Source organism: Rhinoderma darwinii, chromosome 7 (genome assembly GCF_050947455.1).
Source record: "Rhinoderma darwinii isolate aRhiDar2 chromosome 7, aRhiDar2.hap1, whole genome shotgun sequence".
NCBI classification, from domain to species: Eukaryota; Metazoa; Chordata; class Amphibia; order Anura; family Rhinodermatidae; genus Rhinoderma; species Rhinoderma darwinii.
The window spans coordinates 142,491,192-142,510,812 of record NC_134693.1 but is presented as its reverse complement, the minus strand read 5'-3'; the positions used below and the strand labels follow the sequence as shown (position 1 = coordinate 142,510,812).

General features: G+C 44.3%; 2 protein-coding genes across 2 annotated transcripts in view; both read right to left on the bottom strand.

Moving 5' to 3' along the window:
* ERP27 (endoplasmic reticulum protein 27) overlaps nt 1–266 on the bottom strand; it is a 16,252-nt gene extending 15,986 nt beyond the window's left edge. Inside the window, exon 1 of the mRNA XM_075832455.1 lies at nt 106–266. Coding sequence (XP_075688570.1) covers nt 106–202 — 97 coding nt within the window. The 5' untranslated portion in view covers nt 203–266. The remainder of the gene's footprint in view (nt 1–105) is intronic.
* A 2,465-nt stretch (nt 267–2,731) lies between these two features.
* Nucleotides 2,732–14,095, bottom strand: ARHGDIB (Rho GDP dissociation inhibitor beta). Its single transcript, XM_075832454.1, has 6 exons — nt 13,975–14,095; nt 10,315–10,498; nt 8,595–8,678; nt 8,352–8,428; nt 4,708–4,771; nt 2,732–4,095 (listed from the first exon to the last, which is right to left on the bottom strand). Exons 2-6 carry the CDS (start codon nt 10,490–10,492, stop codon nt 3,896–3,898), a joined length of 603 nt encoding a protein of 200 aa, XP_075688569.1. The 5' UTR covers nt 10,493–10,498; nt 13,975–14,095; the 3' UTR covers nt 2,732–3,895.
* Between the last annotated feature and the right edge of the window lie 5,526 nt (nt 14,096–19,621).

Here is a 19,621-nt window from a genome sequence, read left to right as displayed (position 1 = left end):
TCGTATTATAAGACATAAGGACGATGGCTGACCAGCTGCGGTTAGTCCTAATGACCAAGAGTTAGATCCCCCCCTCTATGTGGCCAGTAAACAGCGGGGACTTACCCTCAATATCAGTGCTGTTCCCGGGTTCTGCAGCCAGAGAAATGTTTGCTAACAGGAGAAGCAGCGAGGCCTGGATACAGCAGGAGTGTCGTCTCATGGTGTCCACTGGTGGCCGTTCTCTCCGCTCTGTAGTGAAGTGACGACTGGTTGAGCAGAGCCGAGATGATGACGTGAGGCTCGGAGGCCTGGGAACCGCACATCTGCTGCCGTGATAAGGCGGATACAGGACATTGTGGCTGTAACTTGTCCTTGGATTCGTGTTCATTCATTTCATCGTCTTGTCGTTTGCAGCGGATACAAGGAAAGAGTCGGAATGTCGCGGCTTTGTATGGAAACTTTATACAAACAGCGGCGAACGGAGGAGTAACTCCAAGCTCCCGGACCCCAAAGCAAAATCCGTACCGACCCCCCCACCTACCATGCGCCATTTAAAACACTGGTCTTCTGATGTGACGGAGGGGCCCACGGTTCCCCCAGGGTTAGGGTCCTGGTATGACGGCTGCCTCTGCACCCCCTACAGCTTCGCTCCTGGCAGGGGATCAGTCACACATAACTGGACAGACGTTTCCTTCAGGCGTCTAGTAAAGCTGTGTGACCCCTGTGTTTTGTTTTTTATTCTTGGGGAGCGGTGCCTGTTAATTATATATTTTTGTAATACAAGTGCAGGGCTCATTACAAGAGTGAGCGCTGATACACTGTAACAAACTGTACACCTGTGTCAACAGGACTATATCAGGAAGGGCTGCCAGCCTCTAGATGTTTACATGATTCTTTTCATTCATTGACAGTAAGCAGAGATCTTGAAAATGGTGAGAAATAGATTAACAAAGTCCATTAGAAACTTGCAGAACCTCCTATACAATGATGAAGCTTTCGTTACTTTGTCACAGTACGAGCAATATAGCAATTGGATTGGTCCACAGCAGGAGCGGACACAGAAAGCAGGGGGCCCCTGTGTAAGAATATCATATGGGCCCCTAACTCTCAATAACTCATGCAGACTCCCCTAAGGGTATGTTCACATGGCTTATTTTCAGCCGTTTTTTGGGCCGTAAACGACCTGAACGCCTCCAAACATCTGGCCATTGATCTCAATGGCAAAAACTGTGTTCCATTCCCACGGGGCGTTTTTTACGCGGCCGTTTTTAAAAACAGAGGGTAAAAAAACTCCCCGTAAAAAAAAGAAGTACATATCACTTCTTGAGCCGTTTTGCATTGTGTCAATAGAAAAACCGCTCCAAAAACGGCCATAAAATACGCATCAAAAAACGCCTGATGCATAAAAAATGGCTGAAAATCAGGGGCTGTTTTCGCTTGAAAACAGCGCTGTATTTTTTGGCCGTTTTTCGTGTGAACATAGCCCTACAGTAGGTCTCTATAAAAATCCACCGGTATTTGTGAGCCATGAAATCTATCAGCTCAGTCCTTAACATGCAATGTCATAGACAATAGGAAGCCGCTACTGGGGCGTCAATGGCCCCTAATCTACTGGGTACATATGATATATCCGCCCCTGTCTGGGTATATATGGTATATCCGCCCCTGTCTGGGTATATATGGTATATCCGCCCCTGGCTGGGTACATATGGTATATCCGCCCCTGTCTGGGTACATATGGTATATCCGCCCCTGTCTGGGTACATATGGTATATCCGCCCCTGTCTGGGTACATATGGTATATCCGCCCCTGTCTGGGTACATATGGTATATCCGCCCCTGTCTGGGTACATATGGTATATCCGCCCCTGTCTGGGTACATATGGTATATCCGCCCCTGTCTGGGTACATATGGTATATCCGCCCCTGTCTGGGTACATATGGTATATCCGCCCCTGTCTGGGTACATATGGTATATCCGCCCCTGTCTGGGTACATATGGTATATCCGCCCCTGTCTGGGTACATATGGTATATCCGCCCCTGTCTGGGTACATATGGTATATCCGCCCCTGTCTGGGTACATATGGTATATCCGCCCCTGTCTGGGTACATATGGTATATCCGCCCCTGTCTGGGTACATATGGTATATCCGCCCCTGTCTGGGTACATATGGTATATCCGCCCCTATCTGGGTACATATGGTATATCCGCCCCTGTCTGGGTACATATGGTATATCCGCCCCTGTCTGGGTACATATGGTATATCCGCCCCTGTCTGGGTACATATGGTATATCCGCCCCTGTCTGGGTACATATGGTATATCGGCCCCTGTCTGGGTACATATGGTATATCCGCCCCTGTCTGGGTACATATGGTATATCGGCCCCTGTCTGGGTACATATGGTATATCCGCCCCTGTCTGGGTACATATGGTATATCCGCCCCTGTCTGGGTACATATGGTATATCCGCCCCTGTCTGGGTACATATGGTATATCGGCCCCTGTCTGGGTACATATGGTATATCCGCCCCTGTCTGGGTACATATGGTATATCGGCCCCTGTCTGGGTACATATGGTATATCCGCCCCTGTCTGGGTACATATGGTATATCCGCCCCTGTCTGGGTACATATGGTATATCCGCCCCTGTCTGGGTACATATGGTATATCCGCCCCTGTCTGGGTACATATGGTATATCTGCCCCTGGTCTGCGGGATATAAATCAGGACTCCTACGCGATACGTTTTTGGTTATTATTTTATTAATATAACACAGCGTCTTGTTCTGAGGCCAAGATCTCATCCTGTGGACATCGTTGTCTTCATCGTATATAATACATCACCATGGCAGCCACAATATACTCCTGCGGGTCGCACGCAAGCGCTCGTAACACGCGCAACTCATAATAGATGCTATATAATATTGTGTTCATGAAGCAGCTGATACATTGTATTTTATCTGTCACATTTAGAACGGGAGAACTTTGGACGTTAGTCGTGTCCGGTCAGGGGTAGGGGGAGCGCACCCAGCGCTAAACTACTGATGAGATGACACCTATGAGGCCAGCAGAGCTCACCCACCTTCACATCTGAGAGGGGGAAGGGAAGTGACGATCTCTCGGGGCTCCACTAGATGGCGCTCCGAGCATTTGTCATCTATTTAGCCCCCAGGACTCTTACCGGACTCTACAGATGAATTGTGAATATGATCTATGGGTGGAATGACTCTTTAATTGCAACCTCCTCTGTAGATTTAACCCAAACCAACCGGACTGTTCTACTCACTGATCTGGTTGACTTAGAATTTGAACGAACATAAAAACATATTGGGGCACCCGGTGCAGGAAGGGACCATAATGACCATCTACAAATCCAAAGAATAGTTGTCACCTCTTTAAGGGGAGAGCAGAGTATGTTGGGTGACACCATATAACACAAGCTGGCCTATCAGAACAGGTTGCTGGTTCTGCTAGAAGCGGGGGCAGGGGCAATGCAGATTCTTGCAGGCAACATTTAAAGGGTATCCACTACTACAATTTTTTTTTTAAGAAACAAACAGGACAAATGATTTGGAGAAGTTTCCGAATATGCACCATAATGCTCCAGAGCTGTAATTCCTTAGTACACAGCTCTTTTCTTCTGCTCTTCTATCTACAATCTAAGTTGCCTGTTGCAGCCATTAGGGGGCGATCTATATTCAGTTGTTTTGATTCTTTTTTATATTAACTGCACACAGCTCGTCCCCTAGTGGTGACAACAGGCAACTAAGATATTTAATATGTGTGTGGTGGAAAACGGAACTGGAGCTTCGTCAGGTGTATTAGGAAATTGCTCTGCTTGTTTATGCTGCCGGTTTCCTTGAAGTAAAATCGTAGTATTAGATTCAGTCGGGGGGTTATAGAGCGGCATTAATCGCTCCACTCCTTGCGGATGGACAGGTTCCACTCCCAGGTTAGATGATTGTGATTGTCGTCATCGGTGAAGAATGACTTGTTGTGATAGGTTCCTCGAGCCAACATTCCCTTCGGAGATTCTTCAATAGGAGTCAAGAACTCATATTCTTCTGGCCGGGGACCGTAACTTCCCACCATAAACGTGGCTTTAGCAACTGGACGGAACAAATGGTAGAGATAGTCAGGATGAAACGAGCGAAACAAAGAACAAAATGTAACGAAACCTCTCTATGACAGCAAACACAGGGGGAAGACGTGGTCACCAAATCTATACCCTGCCATAGGTGCCATAAGGATGAGAAGTAACGGCAGCGCTGCACTGTATAGCTCTGTATGGCACTTTATGGGACGATGGTCTAGTGTTCCTGCATTATTCCTGTTTCCCTCATTCCAAAATATGTCTCGCCCAGGATCTCCGCAGAGCAAAATGTAACAAAATATAATATCAAATAATTCAGGCAAAATCGGGACCTGGCTCCTTTACCGGCCTTCAGAAGTGAAGTAAGAGCTACACTGTATATGAGTATGGGACTTTATGGGCTCTGTATGGGACTTTATGGGCTCTGAATGGGACTTTATGGGCTCTGAATGGGACTTTATGGGCTCTGAATGGGACTTTATGGGCTCTGTATGGGACTTTATGGGCTCTGTATGGGAGTTTATGGGCTCTGTAAAGAACAGTGGTCTAATGATTCTGCGTTATCCCCGTTTTCCCAGTCCCCCAGGATCCCACTTTCGAATTGGCTTCATAAATAGAAGATGTTTACCTTTCACTCCCGCCCTGTATGTTTGCTGCACGTACTTCAGTCCGGAGACAATCTCTTTATTTACCTGGAGAATGTAGAAAATAACAGTTTAATGACAGAAGTGATAAGTTCATTTGTTTACACAAAATGTAATAACTCTTCATTCACAATTCTGCAGGCTTCAAATCTGGAATCTCCCAGCAGCCCCTGCTTGTTCAGTGTCTGCTCTGGAGACTTGCATTTTGGGTTCAATCTTCCTTACACCAGGCACTGAGCGGTCATTTGATTGCTGACTGTTTCCAATAATAAACAGCAGAATAGTGAGTACAGCTCTGGAGTATAATACAGGATATAACTCAGGATCAGTACAGGATAAGTAATGTAATGTAAGTACACAGTGACTCCACCAGCAGAATAGGGAGTGCAGTTCTGGAGTATAATATAGGATGTAACTCAGGATCAGTACAGGATAAGTAATGTATGTCCACAGTGACTCCACCAGCAGAATAGTGAGTGCAGCTCTGGAGTATAATACAGGATATAACTCAGGATCAGTACAGGATAAGTAATGTCATGTATGTACACAGTGACTCCACCAGCAGAATAGTGAGTACAGCTCTGGAGTATAATACAGGATGTAACTCAGGATCAGTACAGGATAAGTAATGTATGTACACAGTGACTCCACCAGCAGAATAGTGAGTGCAGCTCTGGAGTATAATACAGGACCCGTACAGGATAAGTAATGTAATGTATGTACACAGCGACTCCACCAGCAGAATAGTGAGTACAGCTCTGGAGTATAATACAGGATGTAACTCAGGATCAGTACAGGATAAGTAATTTATGTACACAGTGACTCCACCAGCAGAATAGTGAGTGCAGCTCTGGAGTATAATACAGGACCCGTACAGGATAAGTAATGTAATGTATGTACACAGCGACTCCACCAGCAGAATAGTGAGTACAGCTCTGGAGTATAATACAGGATGTAACTCAGGATCAGTACAGGATAAGTAATGTATGTACACAGTGACTCTACCAGCAGAATAGTGACTGCAGCTCTGGAGTATAATACAGGATGTAACTCAGGATCAGTACAGGATAAGTAATGTAATGTATGTACACAGTGACTCCACCAGCAGAATAGTGAGTGCAGCTCTGGAGTATAATACAGGATGTAACTCAGGATCAGTGCAGAATAAGTAATGTAATGTATGTACACAGTGACTCCACCAGCAGAATAGTGAGTGCAGCTCTGGAGTATAATACAGGATATAACTCAGGATCAGTACAGGATAAGTAATGTCATGTATGTACACAGGGATCTACCAGCAGAATAGTCAGTGCAGCTCTGGAGTATAATACAGGGTGTAACTCAGGATCAGTACAGGATAAGTAATGTAATGTATGTACACAGTGACTCCACCAGCAGAATAGTGGGTGCAGCTCTGGAGTATAATACAGGATATAACTCAGGATCAGTACTGGATAAGTAATGTAATGTATGTACACAGTGACTTCACCAGCAGAATAGTGAGTGCAGCTCTGGAGTATAATACCGGATGTAACTCAGGATCAGTACAGGATAAGTAATGTATGTACACAGTGACTCCACCAGCAGAATAGTGAGTGCAGCTCTGGAGTATAATACAGGATGTAACTCAGGATCAGTACAGGATAAGTAATGTAATGTATGTACACAGTGACTCCACCAGCAGAATAGTGAGAGCAGCTCTGGAGTATAATACAGGACCCGTACAGGATAAGTAATGTAATGTATGTACATAGTGACTCCACCAGCAGAATAGTGAGTGCAGCTCAGGAGTATAATACAGGATGTAACTCAGGATCAGTACAGGATAAGTAATGTATGTACACAGTGACTCCACCAGCAGAATAGTGAGTGCAGCTCTGGAGTATAATACAGGACCCGTACAGGATAAGTAATGTAATGTATGTACACAGCGACTCCACCAGCAGAATAGTGAGTACAGCTCTGGAGTATAATACAGGATGTAACTCAGGATCAGTACAGGATAAGTAATTTATGTACACAGTGACTCCACCAGCAGAATAGTGAGTGCAGCTCTGGAGTATAATACAGGACCCGTACAGGATAAGTAATGTAATGTATGTACACAGCGACTCCACCAGCAGAATAGTGAGTACAGCTCTGGAGTATAATACAGGATGTAACTCAGGATCAGTACAGGATAAGTAATGTATGTACACAGTGACTCTACCAGCAGAATAGTGACTGCAGCTCTGGAGTATAATACAGGATGTAACTCAGGATCAGTACAGGATAAGTAATGTATGTACACAGTGACTCCACCAGCAGAATAGTGAGTGCAGCTCTGGAGTATAATACAGGATATAACTCAGGATCAGTACAGGATAAGTAATGTAATGTATGTACACAGTGACTCCACCAGCAGAATAGTGAGTGCAGCTCTGGAGTATAATACAGGATGTAACTCAGGATCAGTGCAGAATAAGTAATGTAATGTATGTACACAGTGACTCCACCAGCAGAATAGTGAGTGCAGCTCTGGAGTATAATACAGGATATAACTCAGGATCAGTACAGGATAAGTAATGTCATGTATGTACACAGGGATCTACCAGCAGAATAGTCAGTGCAGCTCTGGAGTATAATACAGGGTGTAACTCAGGATCAGTACAGGATAAGTAATGTAATGTATGTACACAGTGACTCCACCAGCAGAATAGTGGGTGCAGCTCTGGAGTATAATACAGGATATAACTCAGGATCAGTACAGGATAAGTAATGTAATGTATGTACACAGTGACTCCACCAGCAGAATAGTGAGTGCAGCTCTGGAGTATAATACAGGATGTAACTCAGGATCAGTGCAGAATAAGTAATGTAATGTATGTACACAGTGACTCCACCAGCAGAATAGTGAGTGCAGCTCTGGAGTATAATACAGGATATAACTCAGGATCAGTACAGGATAAGTAATGTCATGTATGTACACAGGGATCTACCAGCAGAATAGTCAGTGCAGCTCTGGAGTATAATACAGGGTGTAACTCAGGATCAGTACAGGATAAGTAATGTAATGTATGTACACAGTGACTCCACCAGCAGAATAGTGGGTGCAGCTCTGGAGTATAATACAGGATATAACTCAGGATCAGTACAGGATAAGTAATGTAATGTATGTACACAGTGACTTCACCAGCAGAATAGTGAGTGCAGCTCTGGAGTATAATACAGGATGTAACTCAGGATCAGTACAGGATAAGTAATGTATGTACACAGTGACTCCACCAGCAGAATAGTGAGTGCAGCTCTGGAGTATAATACAGGATGTAACTCAGGATCAGTACAGGATAAGTAATGTAATGTATGTACACAGTGACTCCACCAGCAGAATAGTGAGAGCAGCTCTGGAGTATAATACAGGACCCGTACAGGATAAGTAATGTAATGTATGTACATAGTGACTCCACCAGCAGAATACTGAGTGCAGCTCTGGAGTGTAATACAGGATGTAACTCAGGATCAGTGCAGGATAAGTAATGTAATGTATGTACACAGTGACTCCACCAGCAGAATAGTGAGTGCAGCTCTGGAGTATAATACAGGATGTAACTAATAGCACAGTCTAGTATTTCAAAATTTTCAGACTCACTTTAAAGTGGATTTTCACTCTGTATTCAACGCCTTCTTTTAAAGTGAATGTTTCTTTTTTAAGGTTTGCCAGGTCTCCTGTAATTGACATAAGACATCAGAAAAGCAATTAAACATTTATGGATAACAGAGGTAAATGCTATTTCAACAAGATCAGTATATTTTGTCATAAAATGCTTTGTGCTGCTTCAGGATCTTACTCCATGTAACTCTCTATATTTAGCATTAGATCAATATCACGTACCAGTAAGATCCATTGTGATAGGTCCGGGCGCTGCTTCACAGACTAATGTGAGACGAGTTACAGTCACATTTGGAGCTGATGGGTCTGAAAAACAACATGAGTATAACAACAGGTATGAGAAAATAGGAGGCAGAATGTACTAATATTACTATTATATTATATATCAGTGATGTCAGTAACAGGGGGCGGAGCTGTGACAACCTCTCACACATGATATACAGGCTGGTTGTCAGTAGTAATAGATGAATAGCTGTTACTGTATATAAGATGTGTGGATCTCATGTCTGATCACAGTGTAATTATATTATATATCAGTGATGTCAGTAACAGGGGGCGGGGCTGTGACAACCTCTCACACATGATATACAGGCTGGTTGTCAGTAGTAATAGATGAATAGCTGTTACTGTATATAAGATGTGTGGATCTCATGTCTGATCACAGTGTAATTATGTTATATATCAGTGATGTCAGTAACAGGGGGTGGGGCTGTGACAACCTCTCACACATGATATACAGGCTGGTTGTCAGTAGTAATAGATGAATAGCTGTTACTGTATATAAGATGTGTGGATCTCATGTCTGATCACAATGTAATTATATTATATATCAGTGATGTCAGTAACAGGGGGCGGGGCTGTGACAACCTCTCACACATGATATACAGGCTGGTTGTCAGTAGTAATAGATGAATAGCTGTTACTGTATATAAGATGTGTGGATCTCATGTCTGATCACATGTAATTATATTATATATCAGTGATGTCAGTAACAGGAGGCGGGGCTGTGACAACCTCTCACACATGATATACAGGCTGGTTGTCAGTAGTAATAGATGAATAGCTGTTACTGTATATAAGATGTGTGGATCTCATGTCTGATCACAATGTAATTATATTATATATCAGTGATGTCAGTAACAGGGGGCGGGGCTGTGACAACCTCTCACACATGATATACAGGCTGGTGTCAGTAGTAATAGATGAATAGCTGTTACTGTATATAAGATGTGTGGATCTCATGTCTGATCACAATGTAATTATATTATATATCAGTGATGTCAGTAACAGGGGGCGGGGCTGTGACAACCTCTCTAGTATTATGGATCTTGGGTGGGGTCACTTTCTCATGTAGCTGGGTGCAGGTGCTTTGCTGCAGTTCTGGTACTCCTATTATATGGCTGTTATATTTTGTGTATTTCTCCCTCGCAGGCTCGGTTTTGCAGCGAGGAGTTGAGATGTAGCAGAGCTCGGTGGCATCTGCTGGTAACAGGAACTGTTGTGAAACTTTCCATCTGCGATTCTTTTTTTTCTTCTTCATGAAGACATTTCCTGATCGCTGCTGCAGCTCGTTACATTCTAAACTCTGTAAAAACCACTTCCTCCTGAGCTGCAGAGCGTCTCACAGTTACTGCCTATATGACATTATAAAACCGTTCTACATCTAGACGAACTGATAGAACATATAATTATAAGTCTGCTCATCCTGAGCTCCCTGCTGCATGATTATAAAGCCAGAACTACAGTGAAGACTGACACACAGAACACAACAGCATGATGAAAAACAAACAATGTAGCTTTACATTCAGGGTGTGTGGAGAGCTGGGTGACGACGGGTGCTATAAAGGTTGTCCTCCCACATTTGCTACCTGAAATCTCTGAAGAATATTAAAGGGTGACTCTTATATTGGGGATTGAGGTAGATGTGGTGTAGGGGCTGTACCTGTGACTACCGGCACTTCCCCCAGTAATGACTTCTTGTACTTCTCTAAACTCTCATCATCCTTGTCCAACTCTTGGATTTCTTGAAGTGACTTTTGGGGTGGAGGTTTGTAAGTCAGTTTTCCTTCCAGCTCATCATCATCCTCCAAGTCATGGACAACTGCCTCCTGCTCCGTCATAATGATCTGGAGAGAAAAATCATGAAATAAATCAATGTAATATCCGGGAACTTCATCAATCAATCGATCAATCAATCAATCAATGAATCAATCAGTCAATCAATCAGTCAATCAATCAATCAATCAATCAATCAATCAATCAGTCAATCAATCAATCAGTCAATCAATCAATCAGTCAGTCAATCAATCAATCAATCAATCAGTCAATCAATCAATCAATCACTCACTCAATCAATCAGTCAATCAATCAATCAATCAATCAGTCAATCACATATTTCTATTTTGTTACTTTATTCACTTTTCAGCCTTCTGTCACTTGGCCATAAAATAACCAAGAAATGCCCCCGGGTGAAGGTGACGTCTTCTGTCTCTATTTCGGTATTTGGTTTAGTTTGATTGGCGGTTCAGGAATGTTCTTCCGCCGCTCCCTATAATACGCGCTGTGCCGGGCCTGGCGCATTTCGCAGTCAGAATACAGAATGCAAAGCGTAACCGTATAGCGGCCGCTTAGTTCGATGTGAGGTTTCATTTCCTGGACTGCGTTTACCCCGGCGAGCAGTGAGTTCAGTGATTCTGGGGTGGATCCTCGTCGGATATACGGCTCTCCCGATGGAACTTTTCTTTTGCGGACTCTGGATGTATTTATTACTGGTATAAATTATTATGGTATAAAAAGACCCTATGGAAATGCAGGAACTATAATTAGGATCCGTGTGATATAGATCTCCAATACTCTCCTGTGCACGAGGACTTACGTCTGATTAGTAGTTGTGATGAGAATAGTGGTGGTGGTAGTAGTGTTAAAAGTAGTGGGAGTGGAGGTTGAGGTAGTGCTGGAGGTAGTAGTAATAGGGGTGGTAGAATAGTGGTAGTAGTAGCAGTACAGTTGGGGATAGTGGCAGTAGTAATATTTCTGGTAGTCGTGGGAGAAGTAGTAATAGTGTTGGTGATAGTAGTTGTATAAGAAGTAATAATGGTCTGTGTAGTTGCTATGGCTCCCCTCGTACACTGAGGCACAGGATCACTATGACTCCCCTCGCACACTGAGGCACAGGATCACTATGACTCCCCTCGTACACTGAGGCACAGGATCACTATGGCTCCCCTCGTACACTGAGGCACAGGATCACTATGGCTCCCCTCGTACACTGAGGCACAGGATCACTATGGCTCCCCTCGTACACTGAGGCACAGGATCACTATGGCTCCCCTCGTACACTGAGGCACAGGATCACTATGGCTCCCCTCGTACACTGAGGCACAGGATCACTATGGCTCCCCTCGTACACTGAGGCACAGGATCACTATGGCTCCCCTCGTACACTGAGGCACAGGATCACTATGGCTCCCCTCGCACACTGAGGCACAGGATCACTATGGCTCCCCTCGTACACTGAGGCACAGGATCACTATGGCTCCCCTCGCACACTGAGGCACAGGATCACTATGGCTCCCCTCGTACACTGAGGCACAGGATCACTATGACTCCCCTCGCACACTGAGGCACAGGATCACTATGGCTCCCCTCGCACACTGAGGCACAGGATCACTATGGCTCCCCTCGTACACAGAGGCACAGGATCACTATGGCTCCCCTCGCACACTGAGGCACAGGATCACTATGGCTCCCCTCGCACACTGAGGCACAGGATCACTATGGCTCCCCTCGCACACTGAGGCACAGGATCACTATGGCTCCCCTCGTACACTGAGGCACAGGATCACTATGGCTCCCCTCGTACACTGAGGCACAGGATCACTATGACTCCCCTCGTACACTGAGGCACAGGATCACTATGGCTCCCCTCGTACACTGAGGCACAGGATCACTATGGATTCCACATACTAGATTTGGATTTATGATTTAGAGACGTCAAAGCCTTAAGAGGAAATAGTGATGAGAGACGTGCGCAGGAGGACATAGTGACCCACGATTGTGCGGCTGCGCCAGGAATTCGCCGTCACCACGATAGAGCCGCGTGTCCGTGCTGCAGAGCTCTGCAATGGTGCCAGGGGGCAAATACTACTTAGACATTTATGGCAGATCAACCATCTCATCAGTGAAGGTTTCACCACAGGGACCCCACAATCCTGTGTTTCCCGCTCCCCTGTTCCTCGCAGAGAAGTAGGCGGACATGCCGGATGATCACCCCCATCATAGTCAATGTGAGAGCTCCACCATTCATGGCTTGTACAATGTATCAGTCACCTGCAGGGGGTGGAGTCAATTTAATGGGAGGAGCATAGTCCACATGACAGCCCCCGCCATTGTCATATCTGCTGTATAGCATTGACTTCCTATAACCGGCTTGACCTTGACTTTGTCCTCTGCTGTTTTTATCTCCCTCATTGTTCTGGAAATCATTGTCAGAGAAGGGAAATAGGCGGGAGGTGATGGGCACGGGGGGCGAGCGTGGCACCAGGTCTGCGCCTCGTGAGTTGTGACTTTACCCGGCTCTTTACTTAGCTTTGGTTGATCCTATAAGTGGATCATGGACATATGTGAGAATAACCCCGCGTGGCCTGAACATCCTGCTGACTCCATGATGGGCTGATCCCCTGCAGATACCGAGGGGGGCACCAAATCTACAACTTATACCAGTCCACACGACGCAAGTTACTGAAGCGAGAGGCGCTGATCCCTCCCCAGGAAGGGCGGAGATTTCCATGTACCTGATATCACACACTCCCCGTATAAAGCTCCCGACTTTAGGGTTAGTGGCCCTTTAAGGAGCAGGCGGGCAGCACAGGCCTCATAAAACCGTCATAAAACAGCCACTGAAACAAAAGTTGTGATGAATATGAATTCTCCAGAGTTCCCGTTTATAGAGAACCCTAAAATGGGAGTGTCATTTCCCATACATTAGGTGGGGGCCCAGAGCAAAAGCTAAACCTGCACCCACTTAATGACCCCCCCCCCCCCATATATCGTGCCATCTCGCTATACTGGAGCTGATTACACTGTAAAATGGGCTTCACTTTAATACTTCATTGTACAGATTAAATCTGTATAAAACACTACATCTCCCGCAATTCAACACAGCGGAGCATGTACAGACACTGAACCAGGGAGTAGTCCTGCAGCCTGAGAGACAACTGAAACCAACAGAATTGTGACTGCAGCTCTTGATGTGACTGGTGTATAAAACAAAATGTAACAGCAAAAATGAGGATGCAGCTCTGGAAGTGACTGGAGTATAATACAAAGATCAGTACAAGATTTTTATGGGTGTGATCTAAAAAAAATGCAATTTGCTATCACGTACTACTAAACCCAGCATTGTGAGCCGGGCCTTCAGCAGATGATGGGAGTGATTATGATAAGCCATTATCCTTCTTCCTGGGAAATATTTCTGCTGATATATCATTCCGGCTGCAGGTTGTGCTGAGATCTGTAGTTCCCCAGCTCCTGGCAGTGACCAGGTTGTTGGCGTCACCCATCATCTCACCCCCTCCCGTCATCTCTAGATAAAGCCGCTTACCTGCCCTGGCCTGCGCCGCTCCGGACACAAAGCTCCTTAATCTGCTCGTTACGCTTGTCAGTTAAAAAAGGGAAGGAAGGACGACAACAACGACGACAACGACAACCTCCTCTCTGCAAAACCACAGGAAGCTCCGCACTTGTCACAACTCTGCACAATCATTACAGTCACTTCCCCAACAATGTAAAGAACGATGAGGGGTGTAGTACTGTGCGCTTCTCTAAAACAGCATCACACATGATCAGCTTAGATACATCAGTTCAGAAGACAGTATCCCACATGATAGGATTAGATATAAAAATCAGCAGACTGTCTCACACATGATAGGATTAGATACAGAGGCAGAGCAGACAGTATGACACATGATAGGATTAGATACAGAGGCAGAGCAGACAGTATCACACATGATAGGATTAGATACAGAGGCAGAGCAGACAGTATCACACATGATAGGATTAGATACAGAGGCAGAGCAGACAGTATGACACATGATAGGATTAGATACAGAGGCAGAGCAGACAGTATCACACATGATAGGATTAGATACAGCGGCTCAGCAGACAGTATCACACATGATAGGATTAGATACAGAGGCAGAGCAGACAGTATCACACATGATAGGATTAGATACAGCGGCTCAGCAGACAGTATCACACATTATAGGATTAGATACACAGATCACAAGACAGTATCACACATGATAGGATTAGATACAGGGACTCAGCAGACAGTATCACACATGATAGGATTAGATACACAGTTCAGCAGACAGTATCACGCATGATAGGATTAGATACACAGCTCAGCAGACAGTATCACACATGATAGGATTAGATACAGCAGCTCAGCAGACAGTATCACACATGATAGGATTAGATACACAGCTCAGCAGACAGTATCACACATGATAGGATTAGATACACAGCTCAGCAGACAGTATCACACATGATAGGATTAGATACACAGTTCAGCAGACAGTATCACGCATGATAGGATTAGATACACAGCTCAGCAGACAGTATCACGCATGATAGGATTAGATACAGCAGCTCAGCAGTCAGTATCACACATGATAGGATTAGATACAGCAGCTCAGCAGACAGTATCACACATGATAGGATTAGATACAGCAGCTCAGCAGACAGTATCACACATGATAGGATTAGATACACAGCTCAGCAGACAGTATCACACATGATAGGATTAGATACACAGCTCAGCAGACAGTATCACGCATGATAGGATTAGATACACATGTACTGCAGACAGTATCACACATGACAGGATTAGATACACAGCTCAGCAGACAGTATCACGCATGATAGGATTAGATACAGCAGCTCAGCAGACAGTATCACACATGATAGGATTAGATACACAGCTCAGCAGACAGTATCACACATGATAGGATTAGATACACAGCTCAGCAGCACGGTTATTTTATTTTTACATGATGGGGGTTGTAGTTCTGCGCTGTTCATTTTTGGGCTTTATCTGTGAATCACTTTGTTTCTATGATGAGGAGATTAGACGTTGATTTCTTTCTCTTGTGGCGGCCGGATCCGTTAGTTCCTCATGATCCCGCAGATAACCGTCAGCGAGGCGCGAGGTTGTGACTGAATCTCACTGGGGCCACTTGGAATAATACTCGGGTGTGACCTCAGAGGGGGCGATGATCTGCAGACATTTACAGGGGGCTGCGTGTGGGAAGGGGGTTATTCTTTATAATTCTATAAATGTGACATGTCATAAACTCCTGTATATAATACCTCTATAACCCGTCAGTGCTGATGTCATCATTAAAGGGGCCTCACCGCTTTGTTTTCTGTCAGCTGGTTGTTTGGCCCATTATATCTGGGAATGTGTCCGAACCTTCGGCGGAGAGTGATCTCAGGATCCCCGGGGTCCCAATACCCTGATGTTTAGGACAAGTGAGAGAGAATTTCCTGCAATATTTATTGAGCATTTGCCTTTAAATATTAAAGGACTCGTCCATCATTATATCATTAATAGAGTCCTGCTATTTTCTTATATACTTTGGGTCAGATCTACTAATATTTGGGTTTCACAGCGTCGGATTAAGATACCAGTGATTCACCTCTTAATAAATGAGTCACGTCTCGTGCTGTCCGTGTGCCTGGAAGTGAAACTAGGCCAGTTCTGAGCTGCTGTTGATTTCCGCCAAATTTCTGGTGTAAATTATAATGAATATGTTGGGCTCTCGTAGACCTGCCCCTTTTACTAGGCCACACCTCTTTTTTAAGTGTGGAAAAAAAAGGCAACATTTTTTGTGCAAAATAGCCATGCGCCTAAATTTTCAACTTTTTTCTTCCACTAGGGTGGAGCAATTCCTCACCATTTTGAAGATGTCTGCTTGCTGTCAGTGAATGGAAACATACTTGTTTACATCCAAAGGCTAAAAAAAAACCTGCTTTGATCTAGTCCTGCTCACACAGCTGAAAGTTAGTGGGATAAGAGCGATAAGCCTGAAGTCCAGGCCAGGAGGGAGATCAATTATGTTGATGTGCTTAGCCCACCGAGGATTATCTACACAGATACATCGTAACAAGCCCTCAGCTTTGTGAGCAGGATTAGGTCATGATGGCTTTTCATCCTCTAAATTTAAATATGAATGTTTCCATTCACTGATAGCAAGCAGAGATATTCAAAATAGCGAGAAACCCCTTTAAATGGACAGAGCCGCTAACATGCGTCTATTAGCCAACAAGCTTCTGCTCATAAAGGGGACGATGGCGGAGGCAGAAAGGTTTAAGGTCCTTGTTACAAGTCCCTGATGTGATGTAATGAGTAGCAGTGATGTCATCGTAGTAAAAATACATCATAAAATTGTTAATTAAGCGATTCCCTAATATTTTCTGCACTTCACACCATCGGTGGACCTACAAATTCAGGTTATTAGAGCCCGCAGAGGGTTGGTTGTTTTCGGAGGCCTATCCACTGCAGGGGGGGCACATACTTTTGCCTTGGTTGGTGGATCCCTGATCGTGTAGCGGCATCTTCATCTGTCAAAGGTCGAGAGGTCGAGGAGTGTTTGCTAATTGGCTGCTGGAGATAATCTCCTTATAATTGGCTTAAAGTTTCCAGAGTATATTTACAAGATCGGCCGGTGCAGCCGCAGGAAAACCCCCGTAAACCGCCTGGAGAAGCGTGAGTATCAGCGGAGGGGGGGAAACGATGTTCTTCTTACAATTTTATGTGATATTTTATTGAGGATCTTTCAAAATGGCGTACGAGGATCATATGATCGCCCCGATCGATGCCTCCGATATTCACGGGTTATTGGTTACAGCCGCGGTTACCCCAAGGATTGTCTTCTAATGGATGTAGCAGCCCCAGGAAAATCATGGAAAGCATCAAACAGGCGGCTGTAGAGCCGCGGAGAGCGACAGCGCGAGGAGCCCATTGTAAATAGTGAGATGTAAAATGCTAAATATAAAGTAACATAATATCATGCAACAATGTAACATAATAATGTCATGTAAAGAAACCATATCATATTATGTAATATAGCAAAATAGAAGATAATGTGACGTAATGGAATATAATGTCATCTAATATAACAAACCAATGCAATATAATGTAATATAATATAATATAATATAATGTAATGTAACGTAATATAGTATAATGTGATAAAATATAATGTAATATAATATAATGTCATCTAATATAACAAACCAATGCAATATAATGTAATGTAACGTAATATAGTATAATGTGATAAAATATAATGTAATATAATATAAGGTAATGGAATATAATGGAAAATAATAATAAAATATAATATAAAGCAATACGATACAATGTAATACAATAGAAGGTTCTGTCACGTAATATAATATAATCTACATATCAATACATTTATAAAGATACAATTGTGATACAGGCGATAGGTTTATTTTAGAATCAGTTTTTATAGAAGAAATTCCAGGCACTGATCCCTATATCTATTCCCTAATATTCTCCTATCAGCCGTAGTGGCTCTTTTCTGAGCAATAATTGACATGATAAAAGAGAGCAATAGCGGAACATCAAATTCTCTGCGGCAACAGGAAATAAGGAGACATTTCTGGTTGGCAAACTGACCCATAATCTCCCTTATATACAGTGTAATGCCAAAGGTGGGCGCCGCTTATTAGAGTAGAGAGAAGCGGCACACGTTCTGCAGGAAACGCGCTGTTACTATCTGTTATCTGTCAATCTGCTGAATTTATTATAGTGGAAAAAATGAAGCATAAATTGTCCTGTGAGAAGTGGAGGAGATTTACTTCTCCGCTTTGTTTTTCTTCCTCTTCCTCGCTGAACATTTTACGGTTCTGATATTTTCCTTGGTCGTCTTCCATGTTACCGGGTTAAGATAAAAAATATTCAAATCTGGGACAGGGGGCGACTCATAAGGGGAGTCCTGGATGAGGGACTGGGCGTTTGGGCTGTTGTGTTGTTTGTTATATAAAGAGCGGAAACAAGATGAAGCCCCTGCCGGTGCGGTCCCTGCGATCACCCCCTCTATACTGACCCCCCCACAATCCCCTCCCGACAAGGGTGACGGTGCCCTCTGACTATCCTGATGCTGTGGCCCCTGTTCCCTGCGCCCCTTGCAGCTGCCTCTATACTCCGCACACTCTGTATGCTGTTTCTCTAGATTCTGGTTGTCTCTTCTTACTGGAACTTTTTATATGAATCTCCAAGAACCTTTCAGAGTCGTATCCAGGATTTCCTTCACCTGCTCTGGACCTGTAACTTGTTGGCCCCCCCCCCCGGCCCCCTCCCAGCACCCATCATTTGCATATGTTAATGAGATGTTACTTGATGTTGTCACTTGTTACATCGTTACATATTATAAGAATGAATGTAGAATATTTAACTGTTTACATGAGGCAGAAATCCAGGGATGACAATGAGCTCAGCCCCTCATCCACTTAGCGCCCGGCATTATCCCGCACGGCTGCTGAGTACAATCAACGGGGACACAGGAGCTTAAAATTATCCCTCAAAGTGCAAAAGCCTCTTGACTGTTGATCCAGAAGATAATAAGATCCAACAACCTCATGTTCATCATTATCCTGAGCGGCAATTACTTAAGAGCAGTTCATGAGAGTTCTGTGACTACTTGTTGTATCTAATCCTATCATGTGTGATACTGACCGCTGAGCTGTGTATCTAATCCTATGATGTGTGATACTGACCGCTGAGCTGTGTATCTAATCCTATCATGTGTGATACTGTCTGCGGTGCTGTGTATCTAATCCTATCATGTGTGATACTGTCTGCTGAGCTGTGTATCTAATCCTATCATGTGTGATACTGTCTGCTGAGCTGAGTATCTAACCCTATCATGTGTGATACAGTCTGTGGCTGCTTGTTGTATCTAATCCTATCATGTGTGATACCGTCTGCTGAGCTGTGTATCTAATCCTGTCATCTCCTGAAAACAGCACCGTAATATCAGCCGTAATGGACGCTGCCGTGTGAACATACCCTAAGGCTGGATTCACACGAGGTCATTACGTCCGTAATTGACGGACGTATTTCGGCCGCAAGTCCCGGACCGAACACACTGCAGGGAGCCGGGCTCCTAGCATCATAGTTATGTACGACGCTAGGAGTCCCTGCCTCTCCGTGGAAC

Excerpts from the sequence above, each read along its gene's own strand:
- ARHGDIB (XM_075832454.1), bottom strand. The coding sequence starts at position 10,492 with ATGACGGAGCAGGAGGCAGTTGTCCATGACTTGGAGGATGATGATGAG. Across the intron at positions 8,429-8,594 it reads TATCACAATGGATCTTACTG|GAGACCTGGCAAACCTTAAA; the intron begins GTACGTGATATT and ends TGTCAATTACAG. Across the intron at positions 4,096-4,707 it reads ATACAGGGCGGGAGTGAAAG|TTGCTAAAGCCACGTTTATG; the intron begins GTAAACATCTTC and ends TGTTCCGTCCAG.